The sequence below is a fragment of the Notolabrus celidotus genome, chromosome 21, assembly GCF_009762535.1.
Source record: "Notolabrus celidotus isolate fNotCel1 chromosome 21, fNotCel1.pri, whole genome shotgun sequence".
NCBI lineage: Eukaryota > Metazoa > Chordata > Actinopteri > Labriformes > Labridae > Notolabrus > Notolabrus celidotus.
Genome location: NC_048292.1, coordinates 26,777,711 through 26,792,623, shown reverse-complemented (window position 1 = coordinate 26,792,623; position 14,913 = coordinate 26,777,711). Strand labels below are relative to the sequence as shown.

The following is a 14,913-nucleotide window of genomic DNA, read 5'->3' as shown; positions in this document are numbered from 1 at the left end:
TTCTGAGATTAAAGTCATAATTCTGAGATTAAAGTCAGAATTATGACTTTAATCTCACAATTATGACTTTAATCTCACAATTCTGACTTTATTCTCAGAATTATGACTTTATTCTCAGAATTATGACTTTATTCTCAGAATTATGACTTTGTTCTCAGAATTCGCACTTTTCTTTAGAATTATGAATTTAATCTCAGAATTATGACTTTATTCTCAGAATTATGACTTTATTCTCAGAATTATGACTTTATTCTCAGAATTATGACTTTATTCTCAGAATTCTCACTTTTTTTTAGAATTATGAATTTAATCTCACAATTCTGACTTTATTGTCAGAATTCTGACTTTATTCTCAGAATACTGACTTTTTTTCTCAGAATTCTTATATTAAAGTCAGAATTCTGACTTTATTCTCAGAATTCGCACTTTAATCTCAGAATAATAATAATAATAAAAAAAAATTGACCTTAATTTTTTTTTTTTTTCAGTGGCCTGAATCCTCTTCCGTACAAAACGCATGGGAACATGGGTTAGGGGTAAATTTGACTGACCAATGGTGGGATGGAGTGGTCCATAACATAAGTTCTATAACCCTTTGTGCCACACTGCAGCTAATACAGTTCAAGGTCTTGCATAGGGTCCATCTAACCAAATCTAGATGATCTAAAATATATCCTAATGTTCCAGATAAATGTGATAGATGTCATGCTTCCTTGCATAACTTGAGTCACATGTTTTTTTTTCTGTCCTAGACTACATCATCTTTAGAATGATTATTTTATGACCATGTCAAAAGTCCTGGGTATTCAGGTTAAGATGGACCAGGATCAAGTTCAACTTAATTCCTCCAAATCACAGGGATTGGCTTTTACTTCTCTTTTATCAAGGCGTCGAATACTACTCCGCTGGAAAGCCTCCAAACTTCCTTCTTTATCATTGTGGCTCAATGACGTTATGTCATTTCTCAAATTGGAGAAGATAAGTCTAACAGTGAAGGGTAGTTCTAAGAAAAAAAAAAAAAAAAAGAATTGTTTTATTGATTATTTTCACTCATTGCCAGCATTTCCTCTAACCTAGACCCCCTTCAACTTCTCTCTCTCTTTCTTTCTTTTTCTTTATTATTATTATTATTATATTTTTCAAATTTGATCAATGTTTGTTTGTTTATTGTATTCCATTGCCATTTATCTATTTGGTGACTACTTTATTTAAAACAACACATCTGATAATTTTGCATTCATTTGAATGGGGGAGCAGTCAAACATTAAAAAATAAATACACGTCGTATGAATGTTTCTCACATCCGTATGCTGTGGTGATATGTAGTTATTATTTGACTGTTTTATGTCCAAGGCCTCTTTTTTCTGAAAAGTTTCTTTTTCGTTAGTTATTAGAGTTTAAAAAAACGGGTTTTACTTCCTGTTTCCTTTGATTCACAGCCGCCATAGAACGAAACTTCAAAGGGCACACAGTGTCTTGTGACGTTACGCTGTAGGGCGGAGATTATTACAAAGGCTTCACAGGCTCTGGCTGCACAATGGCTGCGCCCAGGAGTGGGATTTTTTGGCTTCAGAACTGTACAACGGGAAGAGGCGGAGCAACACTGTCCATTTTTATTTACAGTCTATGGTTGAATTGACATCACTGTGTTTTACTCTGATTGTGTCACTAATAAAAATATTTTTTTTTAAAAGTATGCAAAGTATAGGGTCCTCCATCAGGGGCGTCGCCAGGAATTCTGGGCCCCCTTAAAAGATATTTTAGTAGGCCCCATCACCACAGCCAATCCTACAAAATTGTTATAACCACACCTGCATAACCCAATGACCCATTAAAAGACATAAATAACTATAACTTGGTTTCACAGCCCTGAATATTGTAAATAAATAAGAGTGAATGTAATATTTCCTCAGGAAGATATAATATTTATTTTTCAGACATATAAAACACATTTTAACATTAACATCACATCCCTGCTGTCAGTTTGGAGTAGAAAATTGACAACCACTAGAGGCCTTTATGTTTACATGATAGATCTGACAGATCATATGATTCATATGTTAAGTTATGCTAGCCAATACTCTGTGGATGTAATATAACATTACTGCTATAATACTGGTTTATTTGCAGTAAACAAAAATATATGCTTAAAACTATCCTGGTTAACTGACTCAAATCTAAACTATATATTGGGGTTCTTTTTATAATTCCTCCAAATGTAACTGCTCAATATTGACCTTCAGACTGTCCACCTCTTTGAACAAGATTATTTGAAGCCAGGTGACTTGTTGAATAACAACAAGGGGGCATTATTTGGTTTAATCTAACCTCATGGAGTCAAATAAAACTCTAAAAACCTACAGTTTACTTTCAATCAGATTCAGCCACACTTGACTCTGTGAATATATGACAGTTCCCCACTTTTGGCATGAGATGCGGCACATCTCAGGAATTCCAAAAGGAATCCTGAATTTTTGTTTATTTATTCAGACAAGTTATCTTACAAGTTATCTTATTGCAGCTATAAAAAAAAAAAAGAAGAACAGCGTGGGAGAAAACACATTTTATTTCAGGCACATTAAGGGCCCCCCTCCCCACTTAGGCCCTAGGTACGACGCCCCTGTCCTCCGTGTTTGGTGAGTTTTTGGTTCGTGAAATCCCTCTCTGAGTGGATGTCTTACCTCAACGTTTCGAACAAACGATCTATGCTGTAGTCTCTAACAAAGCTACACAGGATAAAGGGTAATGTTATTTCATTTATATGTGACATTTGATAGATCTTGAATACATCGTCAGTTCTGTAACAGAATAATTTATATTTAACTCGAATTTAATATTCATTACCTTTGACCCAAAGCTACCACGTGACCAACAAAACAGTGATGACCTCCCCTGCCAGCTAGCTAACACGGGGAGAATTAATGCTAACAGTTTTCCAATAAATCAGCTGACTACAGTTCATACAATGGATCAGACCAAACAAGAAGAGGACTATGGGTACGACTTATTCCCGGAGAGGACCAAGGGGAAGTATAAGAAGGGATCCATCGGGGAGAGCCTGTTCACTTTCAACCACAAGTGTCAGGTCATGCTGCAGTTTGCAATGGAAACCAGTAAGTAGCCTGCTCTAGCTAGCTCATTCTGCCTGTTACAGTAATGCTATTATTTCAGGAGTGAGAGGAAAACACATTCAATGTCAAATGTTATGTAATTCATGTTACAATGCTTGAGTGTGAACACTGCTGTCAGGGTGTTTATGAGAGCAACAAACAGCTCCTGATCATTTAACATGAGCTCATTAAGCTAGCAGTGGTGTCAGTCAGTGAATGCTCCTGATAATGTCTGTGTTCCTCTCAGGTCCTTATGCCAAACTTCTCCTCAGTGCCATGAAGAGCTCAGGATGGTATGTACCATTTTATAATGACATCAAAGTGTTGTCTTTGTTGACCCTTGCCCTGTGCTTCTCTCATATTCCTGCAGGAAACCTTGTTCACGTGGTTACACTAAACTCTGAGACAGATGATAAGATTGTATTAATGAAATGACCTTCTAATGCAGGGTGTCAAACTCATGTCAGTTCAGGGGCCACATACAGCCCAAGTTGATCTGAAGTGGGCCAGACCAGTAAAATCATAACGTAATAACCTATAAATAACAACAACTCTACTAGATAGAAGATCAATTTAAAACTGGTTTTTTTTGGCTCTGATGCAGCCGCACCACCAGGTAACTCCAAGTAGAGCATACACCTAAACCGAAGTGATTGCTCAGGTTGGGATCTTTCAAAATTCACTAAATCAGAAATGACACCGTCTGCAGAAACTGTAGCCTAGCTTGTGTTCTATTTCTCCTGCAGTTTCTCATTACAGGGGCCGAGCTGAGCAGCATCTGTTGTGGCCCCTACAATTACTAGTGATTTAAAACTCATACAACCCCACTTAAAGGTGACATATCATGCTTTTTTCATCAACATATATATTGGTCTAAGAGGTCCCCAAAACATGTCTTTAAAGTTTATGCTCAAAAAAACACTTTGAAATCAGATTTTGGCATGCCTGAAAAACCCTCTTCTTCAGTCCTCCTCAGAACACTCTGTTTTCTCTCTGACCACGCCCCCTCAGGAAGTGAATGTGCCTCGGCTCTCCAGCACGTTGATCTAATGTTTACATGTTGGCTGAATATACACGGCTGCTCAGAGATCACGTTACTTCAACCCTCTGAATCTGATCCTGATGGAGAGGCGTCTGTAGCAGGACCTTTCTGAAGGATTGGTCACAGATTTAGTGTTTCTTGTTGTTTTATTTATCAGTATGTAGACGTGTGTCTTGGTACACAGCTACGAACATGTAGCTATGTGGCTATGCTAACTAGCGCTAGCACTTATCCATGATAAATAAAAATCATCCACTAGATAGATCTTCAAATCTGCAGACGTGGGGAGTAAAACCGACCTCTACCAGAAAGGCAGCAGGACGTTTTATGAAGGATTGGTCACAGATTTAGTGTTTCTTGTTGTTTTATTTGTCAGTATGTAGACGTGTGTCTTGGTACACAGCTACAGCTACGAACATGTAGCTATGTAGCTATGCTAACTAGCGCTAGCATTTATCCATGATAAATAAAAATCATCCACTAGATCTTCAAATCTGCAGACGTGGGGAGTAAAACCGACCTCTGCCAGAAAGGCAGCGGGACCCTTTCTGAAGGATTGGGCACAGATTTAGTGTTTCTTGTTGTTTTATTTGTCAGTATGTCGACGTGTGTCTTGGTACACAGCTACAGCTACGACATGTAGCTATGTAGCTATGCTAACTAGCGCTAGCATTTATCCATGATAAATAAAAATCATCCACTGGATCTTCAAATCTGCAGACGTGGGGAGTAAAACCGACCTTTGTGTTTATTAAGACAGCCTACAACTAGCATGCCTCCCTCCTAAGCTCCTTGTTAGCACACATGTGTGCAGGTAATGAAAAACAGAGGGGGGGATTCAGTATTATTTTATACAGTCTATGGGCTGAACAAGCTCCGAGCTCTGACTCTGTTACAGACCGGATATTGTTGTTACGTAACAAAAACACTGAAGTCTGAAACGGCTCGTTTCACACACATTTACAGAAAGGTGGAGAAATCAGAACAGGGGCAGAATGGATTTTTTTCATTCTCGGGGGGTTTGTAGACATGCCAGGGAAACATATTTCAGCTAGAGAACCATTAAAAAGTCCATTTTGCATGATATGTCACCTTTAAAAAAAACACTGAAATATCCCCATAAAACAAAGATAAGTGAAACATTAACATTTCACTTATATTGACACTTTGGAAAATTTTATGTACTGTAGAAAACTTTAGGGAGCTATTTATTAGTTTAAGTTTTCATTGAACTTTGTAAGACATGCTGCTGAGCTTCAGAGCTCCCTGCACTTTGTGTTAGAATATTAAAACAAAGATGTCTATTGTCTAAGATAAAAAAAAATCTTTAACATGTTGCAAATCTGAAAAGCTGTTTAATAAACATATGCTTAAAGGCATTTAAACAGGGTTAAGTGTTGGAGTTTATATTATTCAAAAAGTTGACGCCAATGTTTCCCCTTTTACTGCAATGAATATTGGCTCCAAATATTGGTTATCAGCCTCCTTGACTAATAATAATCGGTATCGGTCCAGAAAAAAACATATCAGTCTATCTCTAAACTCTACATTTGTCCCTTTGTTTTAGTGCAAAAAAGTACATTCTGTAAATGTTCACATTTAATGAACTCAAAACACAAAAACAGCTGTTGTATTTTTCTTCATGATGAGTCTCATAGTGGACCGAATATGACATTCTTTAAGCACTGAAACCTGCTGCAAACACACCAAACACACAGGTTACCCATTCACCTGACACAGTGTGTAATGTTTACTGCAAAAGAACAGATAGATTATAATAATGAAGACTATTTTGGACCCCCCTGCTCCAGCATGAACAGTGTGCTTGCTGGACAGTGTTGTATGAGGGGGTGTAGTGCTAGTGCTAGTTGTGACGGAGCGCACCTGTTACACATGCACATGTATGGTTAGCACGCATGATGTGAGGCTCCTTTCAAAGATTGTGGATCCACCGTTCAAATGTGACAAATGAACCTAAACTTAAGTGTTGATTGGATCATGAAGCACTCCAAAAAGTCTTCATGAAGTTCAAATGGATTATGCAAAGTAATCTAATTTCTCATTTTGAGAAAAAATGTCCCGGAGCCCCGTTCAGGTGCGCTCCGTCAGCACTATGTTTTTATAATACAGAGGATAAATTTGAAATATTGGTCACTATTATTGAAAAATTGCAGTGAATGTCTTCTCTGTAATTTTTTCACTTTGCAAAGTGGTCCTGCAGGCACCAGACAGTTGTATGAAAAAGTTTGGGCACCACTGACAATTTCCATTATTTTCATTTATAAATCATTGGGTGTTTTTATCAGCAACTTCATTTTGATATATCAAATAACCGATGGACACAGTAATATTTCAGTGGTGAGATTACGCTTTTTGGATTAATGTTAAATGTGCAATATGCATCAAAGTAAAATTAGACAAGTGCATGAATTTGGGCACTCCAACAGAAAAATCACATCAATATTTAGTAGAGCCTCCTTTTGCAAAAATAACAGCCACTAGACCAGGGGTGTCAAACTCAAATACACAGAGGGCCAAAATAAAAAAATCGGTGCAAGTCAGGGGCCGGACTGGTTTAATGTTTATTGCAAAACTTATTGAAATGAACTTATTGCACATATTCAACATTGAACTAGCAAAGCTTAAGTTATTGCCTATAAATATTAAATAAATGAAAAATATGTTGCATTTATTTCTTATTGCTCAATCTGCCGCTTATCTAATGAATGAGCTTTACTAGTTTCTTATGAAAATATTTTTCCATAGGCCAACAACATTAGCAAAAAAAAATCTGCAAATAAAAACCAAAAATGCCCTGTGGTAGTGAGAAAAAGTGCAAAAAGGAAACATATTTAAGCTCAGTCGGCTGCTCTGTGATGCACACTAGTCTAAGCCAGATACTCAGCATCTCATCTTGGATGCAAGTTCATCAATGTTTGGGGTCAGGCTCTGAGCTGAGGAAATCCTCAGGATTGAGTGAAGGTGTTCATCAGTAAGACGACTCCTGTGAGATGTTTTAACTTCATCAAAGAGAACAGTTGTTCACACAGGTAGTTTGGCAGCACGGAGAATGGCTCAAGTTTTCTTGCAGCATCCGCGTCCGGTTTTGGCCCGCAGAAGCACAGCCATAATGTTTGTTTTTGTGAAGCGCAAATTTAATTCTATATCAAGTTGAACTTAATCTGATGTTTTATAACTTGTGAAAAGATAATCTACTTATGAAAAAAATAAATCCTCTTAATTCTCATAGCCCACATTTTTTGTCATTTCTGTCAATGTTGTCTTTTCTGATTATTGATTTTCTTCATTGGCAACCTTTTACACTTATAAAACAACTTAGCAGTAGTTCAAATTTGAACTGTATATTCTCAAAACTTAAAAATGTCATTATAGCAAAGGCAACAAATGATGGTTTCATTCTTCACACAGCAAAGTGTACAAAGACCGACATTTCTCCTGTGAAGACTGTGACGGGACGGTCAGCGGTGGATTTGATGCAGCTTCCTCTCAAGTAAGGACGATGTATTAGACAGTTATTCAGATAATCCAGGGTCTGATGGCGTACATGTATTTAATTGTTCATTAATAATGACACTTGTGTTTGTTTGTAGATTGTTTTGTGTCAGAACAACATCCACCAGCAGTCCCACATGAACCGAGTGGTCACACATGAGCTGATTCATGCCTTTGACCACTGCAGGGCTCACGTGGACTGGTTCAACAACTACAGACATCTGGCTTGTTCAGAGGTGAGCTTTCTTTTGTTTGACAATGACTGAGTCTAAGTGCAACGGTAGCTTTGATTGATGCATGAATGCTAATATAAATGTGGAGCAAAAACATACTAGATAAATCTTCAAGTTAGGTTTGGCAGCCCCTGTTCCATCTGTGGCTGTCAGCAAAGGGATGATTCACTTCTTTCCTAAAATCTCATATTGAATCTTTTGTTTGTATTTTCAAAAAAAAAAACTGGGAACTGTACAAATCCTGACCTAGCAGACAGTAAACACTGCATTCTTGGACTATGTTCAGCTCAGAGTTTACGGTAGACTTTTTTTATGCTGGCCAATTTGGCCGGTGATATTCCAGAATTCCAGCCATATAGAATAACTGTAGGACATCCGCTCTGAAAGCCTGATCTGCTTAATAACTTACATTTATCAGCAATACAACACTGAAAACACTCAAATTTGAAATTAATCAATGAATAAATAATATGATCAAGCACCGGGGGACAGCGCGTCGATGCCGACCTGCTGCATGGAGACAGAGGGGGAGGGAGAGAGACTGTATCATCGCGTAACGGACCAGCAGGCCTGGACTTTCTTTTCTCAAAGTGCAGTTTCGTGATCCGGTTTACATTCACATGGACATTATAGAGCGCTTCATGACCTAATAAGCACTGAAGTTTGAGAGCCCCGCACTTTTACTCTAACCTGAGCCTCCTCTGGTCCGGGGCCAACAGGCGTGACCTGCCATGTCAGTCAGGTGTCCTCCGTGCCCCTCTGCACCGGACTCCGCTCCGAATTCCGCGTGCAATTAACAGGTGAATGTTTGGTAACGTCCTCTGCACACAGCGCTGAAGGAGTAATCCACATGCACGCTATCTGTCCTCATTTCAAGTGTTTCGGAAGGTGGCCATCACAGAGTATGTCTTGATATTCATATCTCATCATGCTGGGAGGCTAAGCTTGATTAAACTATCATAAAGCATATGATCATAACCTTCTGTAAACTTGTCAAAGTAAGAGCTGTGGTTATACAAATCTTCAAGCGTCCGTCATAAGTGGAGAAGCGTTCTCCTGATGTTTTTGAGCATTCAGGTCTGAGTGTTTTCTCCACGCTGCTGTCAATCAGTAAACGTGACGTGTGGCGTTTGGGTGAACCAAAGTAATCCGCTGCTTCACGGCACGGTCATGAACGAATGTTGGTATGTAAAAGTATAGACCCTGAATATAAGACTAGTCCACTTTTTTCAAATGCAGCTTAAAGGGAAACCTCCCCAGCTTAAATTATGAGCAATATGGTTATTTGTATTTGGTATTTTTACCGCCGGACATTTTGGCCGACGATATCTGCACGTGAAACCGGCTAAAACTCAACTCAACTCAACTCAACTTTATTTATAAAGCACTTCAAGAACAACAGCAGTTGGACACAAAGTGCTGTACAGAAACATAATGGATAAAAACAAACAATAAAATCATAAAATCAAGAAGAACAATAAGATAAAATAAAGTTGAAAAATAAAAATAAAAAGGCACTGTAACAAGAGCAGGGTCTCATGCTGAGTCGAAAGCCAGGGAATAAAAATGGGTTTTAAGACGACTTTTAAAAGTGGACAGTGAGGGGGCTTGTCTGACGGCTAAAGGAAGATCGTTCCACAGTTTGGGAGCAGCGACAGAAAAAGCCCTATCCCCCCTGAGCTTCCGCTTGGACCTCGGTACCTCCAGGAGCAGCTGATCAGCTGACCTGAGGCACCGAGCAGGGGCGTAGAGATGGATCAGCTCAGAGAGGTAGGGCGGGGCGAGACCATTTAAAGATTTAAAAACAAATAAAATAATCTTAAAATGGACTCTAAAATGCACAGGCAACCAGTGGAGGGAGGCTAAAATGGGCGTTATGTGCTCCCTTTTACGTGCTTCAATTAAAAGGCGAGCGGCTGCATTCTGGACCAACTGGAGACGTGCGAGGGAGGACTGACTGATTCCTAAATGAAGTGCATTGCAGTAATCCAGCCGGGATGTGACAAAGGCATGGATTACTGTTTCAAAGTGCTGTCGTGCAAGGAAAGGCTTCACCTTTGCCAGCTGCCTAACGTGAAAAAAGCTGGACTTTACTATAGAGCTGATCTGCTGATCCATCTTAAAATCACTGTCAAGCTTAAAACCCAAGTTTGAGACTTTCGACTTAAAATAGACGGCCGAAGGGCCCAGATCAACCGGAGGGAGTTCACAAGGGCCACTGGGACCAAACACCATTACTTCTGTCTTTTTTTCATTGAAGTTTAGGAAGTTCAAAGCCATCCATGCTTTGATGTCTTCAAGGCATGCAAGAAGTGGTGAGAGGGAAAAGGCATTTTTCTTTTTCAGCGGCACATATATTTGACTGTCATCAGCGTAGCAGTGGAAGGAGATGCCATGCTTTCTCAGGATGGAACCCAGAGGCAGTAGATACAGTGAGAACAGCAGTGGACCTAAAATGGACCCCTGTGGAACCCCATACAGAAGCGGAGCTGAGTCAGAAACAGAGTTTCCAATGCGTACACTCATAGACCTGTTGGACAAATATGATTTGAACCATTCAAGTGCGGTACCACAGATGCTCACTAGATGGCTTAGCCGAGCCACTAGGATACTGTGGTCCACCGTGTCAAAAGCCGCAGTTAGGTCCAAAAGGACAAGGATGACATGGTCACCAGAGTCATTTGCCAGGAGGATGTCATTACAAACTCTTAACAAAGCCGGTAAATACTGGCTAACGTAAACCCTGGTACAGCTATATCCTTTATACTGTAATGTCTTATTTACTCATCAAGATTGTCCTTCACATTCAGTTAAAACAGGTTATAAATTGAATGTGAACTGAGCAATCAGAACCCATTGGCTACCGTCAAACAAAGCCTCTGGGACAGAGTGGGATTCTTCAGCATGTGGTCCAATTGGCAACTTGAGGTGTCTAAGTATTCAGATACACTATATGGACATAAGTATTCGGACACCTGACCATTACACCAACAGGGACTGTGATGACATTGTATTCAAACACATATACTTAACGACAGCTTCCACTCTTATTTGAAGGCTTTCCACGAGACGGAGTGTTTCTGTGTGAATTTGTGCACATTTATTCTGTAGAGCAGGGGTTCCCAAACTTTTCAGCCTGCGACCCCCAAAATATAGGTGCCAAAGACTTGCAACCCCCACTGTCCCTCAAAGTGATTTAATGTGGCTTCATTTAGCTGGTCTGCAGAAAATGACCCTACCTATATGAGCATGTGTCTGTGTTTCCTGTGCTGTTATGAATTAACCTGCTGCTACTGATGCTTTTGATAATGAACTGTTCACTAACCCTAAACTTAGGAGTCATCTGGAAACAAAGACAGGCAGAAAAAGTATTACATTTTCTATTTTCAAGGTTTTATTTCAAGTTAAGCTACTGTTTATGTTGATATTATTTATTATAATGGGAAAAATGTACAATTTTTAGATTTAAAAAAAAAAAAGAAAAAACATTCTGGAAGTGTGTCTCGCGACCCCCCAGGGGGATCCGACCCACACTTTAGGAACCCCTGCTGTAGAGCATTTATGAGGTCAGGCAATGATGCTGGACTAGAAAGCCTGGCTCCCAATCTCCATTCCAGTTCATCCAAAAGGTGCTCTATTAGGTTGAGGTCAGGGCTCTGTGCATGACTCATCAAACCATGTCTGTATAGTCCTTGCTTTGTGCACTGATGCACTGTCATGTAAGTTGGAAGCATAGCACTGTTCAAAATGTGATAGTATGCTGAAGCAATAAGATTGTCCTTCACAGTAAAGAGCAAAGTGAAACTGAATATAGATATACTTCAATAAATAGTGAACTACACAGAGGTTTGGCTCTTGCCCCAATAAAGAAACCACTTCCTTTTGATCTACTTGTTATTAACAGGTCTTAAGATCCCCCAAATAAAGACATCTGGATTCATATTTGTTAAAATAAAATGCAACTTATTTTTTTAAATGTTTGTTTGTTGAATTAAGGTAGGATGAGTCATTTCATATACAATCCAAGAAGTCAGACATCTAAATGATTTTTCCTTCAAGCTGAAATGTTTGATTTTGAATTGATTGTTAGCTACCCTTCATGCAGGCAGATATCTGTTTATCAAAAGGAATACATTGTCTGCAGAATACCACGGATGAGATTGGGGATGTCTTTATAGTGGATTGCACTCCAGCTGGTTTTCCATGGTTTTGTCTGTGTACTCTAAAGCCTGCTAAAAACAGGCACAGAACACCTCCCATACAAAAGTCCTTGCCCTCAATTACCATATTCTACATTTTTAAAGGTGACATATCATGCAAAATCGACTTTTGAATGGTTCTCTATCTGAAATATGTGTCCCTGTCTACAAATCCCGCGAAAATGAAAAGAATCCATTCTGCCCCTGTTCTGATTTCTCCACCTTTCTGTAAATGTGTGTGAAACGAGCCGTTTCAGTTTTCAGTGTTTTTCATACGTCACAACGACATCCGGTCTGTAACTGAAGCAGAGCTTGGAGCTTGTTCAGCCCATAGACTGTATAAAATACAACTCAACCCCTCCTCTGTTTTTCATTCCCTGCACACGTGTGCTAACAAGGAGCTTAGGAGGGAGGCATGCTAGTTGTAGGCTGTCTTAATAAACTCAAAGGTCGGTTTTACTCCCCACGTCTGCAGATTTGAAGATCTAGTGGATGATTTTTATTTTTCGCTGAAAAGTGCTAGCGCTAGTTAGCATAGCCACATAGCTACATGTTCGTAGCTGTGTACCAAGACACACGTCGACATACTGACAAATAAAACAACAAGAAACACTAAATCTGTGACCAATGGTTCTGAAAGGTCCCGCTGCAGGCGCCTCTCCGTCAGGATCAGATTCTGGATCAGATTCAGAGGGTTGAAGTAACGCGGGTCTGTGAGCAGCCGTGTATATTCAGCCAACATGTAAACATTAGATCAACGTGCTGGAGAGCCGAGGCCACACCCACTTCCTGAAGGGCCGTGGTCATAGAGCTCATTCTCATTTAAAGGCACAGACACAGAAAACAGAGTGTTCTGAGCAGGGCTGAAAAAGAGGGGTTTACAGGCAGACCAGAATCGGATTTCAAAGTGTTTTTTTGAGCAATGAACTTTAGAGACATGTTTTGGGGACCTCTTAGACCAATATATATTGATGAAAAAAGAGCATAATATGTCACCTTTAAGAACGAAGGAAATGTGAGGTAGATTAGATACAATGAAACAAATCATCCTTGTCTCTTTTCTCTTCCAGATGCATTTCTTGAAAGTATTATTAAGCTAAAAATTCTGCTCTTATAAAAGAACAAAAAATGGCAGTAACCTATAAATATCCTGACTTCAAAGTTTTGTCTCCAAATTCTTTCTGTGTCATTCTTCCAGATCCGGGCAGCTAACCTCAGTGAAGACTGCGCCTTTAAGAATGAAGCCGCAAGATTTAACTTTGGCTTGAAGCAGCATCATCAGGTACCTACACTGAGATGAATGCATCTCCTACTGCCTTTATCCCCGTAAACTAACACTTCTATGTTTTCTTTTTCTTTCTTTTTTTCTGAGCAGGAATGTGTCAGAGGGCGAGCCCTCCGCTCCATACTAGCTGTGAGGAACATTAGCCGAAAAGAGGCGGAGAAAATTGTAGATGACGTCTTCGACACGTGTTTCAACGACCACGCGCCGTTCGGACGAGTCCCGCACGGACAGAAGGATGCCCGGTTTGCCAGCAGAGATTACGAGAACAGAGATCGATACCACGCCAACCTCTAGTGTCCTCTCCTTCAGATTTAACTCCCAAGGGTGCTGTGACTTTCAGTGAAGTTGACGAGAATCGAGCATCGGAGTAGCCTTGGTCAGCATTAACACTTCCAACAGAATGACAATGTGATGAAAAAGATCAAATCCCTTCAGAAGGGATTTCCAGAGGGGCGTTTGTCCTTGGAGCCAGAAAAGAAAGAAAGGAAAGAGTTGGAGTTAATTTCATTTTCTACGTTTTGGACGCTGAAAGTATTTGATGAGGCCCTGTGATTTATCTGTCATTTGTTTTAAGGTGATCTAAAGGTGCTTTAAGGAAATAGCAGGATTTCCTTTGATTGTCCACTCTTCATCTTGTTGCCACAATGACCTCCAATTTCTTGTAAATAGAGCTGATTGTGCTTAAATTAAACCGAATTAACTTGTCTTTGAATTAAAGTTTGATTCCTCTAAAGAAGTGTGAGTAATTAGTCGTTTCTGAGGATGAGAGAGGGTATTGCTTTCAACCTTGGCACAAAATGTTTGAATTACTCGCTCAAGACACACGAGTGAGCTTAGTGCTGAGAAAACAAAGTGATGCATTACCCAGAAAAGAAGTTTCTCCAAATTAACATACGAGGCAAATACTCTGAGTAAAGAGAGAAAAGTTCTTCCTAAACAACCTAGTCAACTTTGTCCACATCTACGCCGTCACTGTAAAATGTCACCGCTGACATCTTTATTGGACATTAGCATTTAAAGATTCTCGTATCCCTCCACAGAGATTAATGAAGGAAAATATAAGAAGGGAATTAGCCTCATAATCCTCCTCTTCCACTTCTGTCTATCTCAAAGACAACACCCTCTGCATCGTAATTAAGGAGTCACAATCACTGTTGGAGTGTATTATGACATTCATCTCAACGCTCTCCTCTTAGGAAACACTTCAGAAACACAAGATGAGAAAAACAGCTCAAACAACAACATCGCAGGCGGGGAGAACGGGATGAGCAAACACTGTTGGGCTAATTGAAGAAGCTTAACAGAGTTCTCTGATCTTTTGAGGCAGAAGGATTGATGTGAGGCACACACGAGGAAACAAAGAAGGGAATGATACTTGGATTTGCGCAATGTCATACTCCCGAAAAGGATAAATAAATAAATCATACAAAACAACAGAATTACAGATGGAATTGTGCAACTATCAAATACAATCCAATAAATACATTTGATACAAACATGCTGTGAGAGCAAGATTGTGGATTTGTAAATT

At 39.5% G+C, this 14,913-nt stretch overlaps 1 protein-coding gene across 2 annotated transcripts; it reads left to right on the top strand.

Moving 5' to 3' along the window:
• The first annotated feature begins 2,610 nt into the window (after nucleotides 1-2,610).
• atp23 (ATP23 metallopeptidase and ATP synthase assembly factor homolog) lies at nucleotides 2,611-14,118 on the top strand. Of its 2 annotated transcripts, none has more exons than XM_034673979.1 (7): nucleotides 2,611-2,742; nucleotides 2,858-3,113; nucleotides 3,358-3,403; nucleotides 7,582-7,663; nucleotides 7,764-7,901; nucleotides 13,296-13,379; nucleotides 13,473-14,118. In XM_034673979.1, the coding sequence occupies exons 2-7, from the start codon at nucleotides 2,966-2,968 to the stop codon at nucleotides 13,674-13,676; spliced, it is 702 nt and encodes a 233-aa protein (XP_034529870.1). In that variant the 5' UTR covers nucleotides 2,611-2,742; nucleotides 2,858-2,965; the 3' UTR covers nucleotides 13,677-14,118. The 2 variants fall into 2 exon arrangements, with proteins under 2 accessions (XP_034529870.1, XP_034529871.1); XM_034673980.1 differs by having other exon boundaries at nucleotides 2,628-2,742; nucleotides 2,948-3,113.
• Nucleotides 14,119-14,913: the final 795 nt, after the last annotated feature.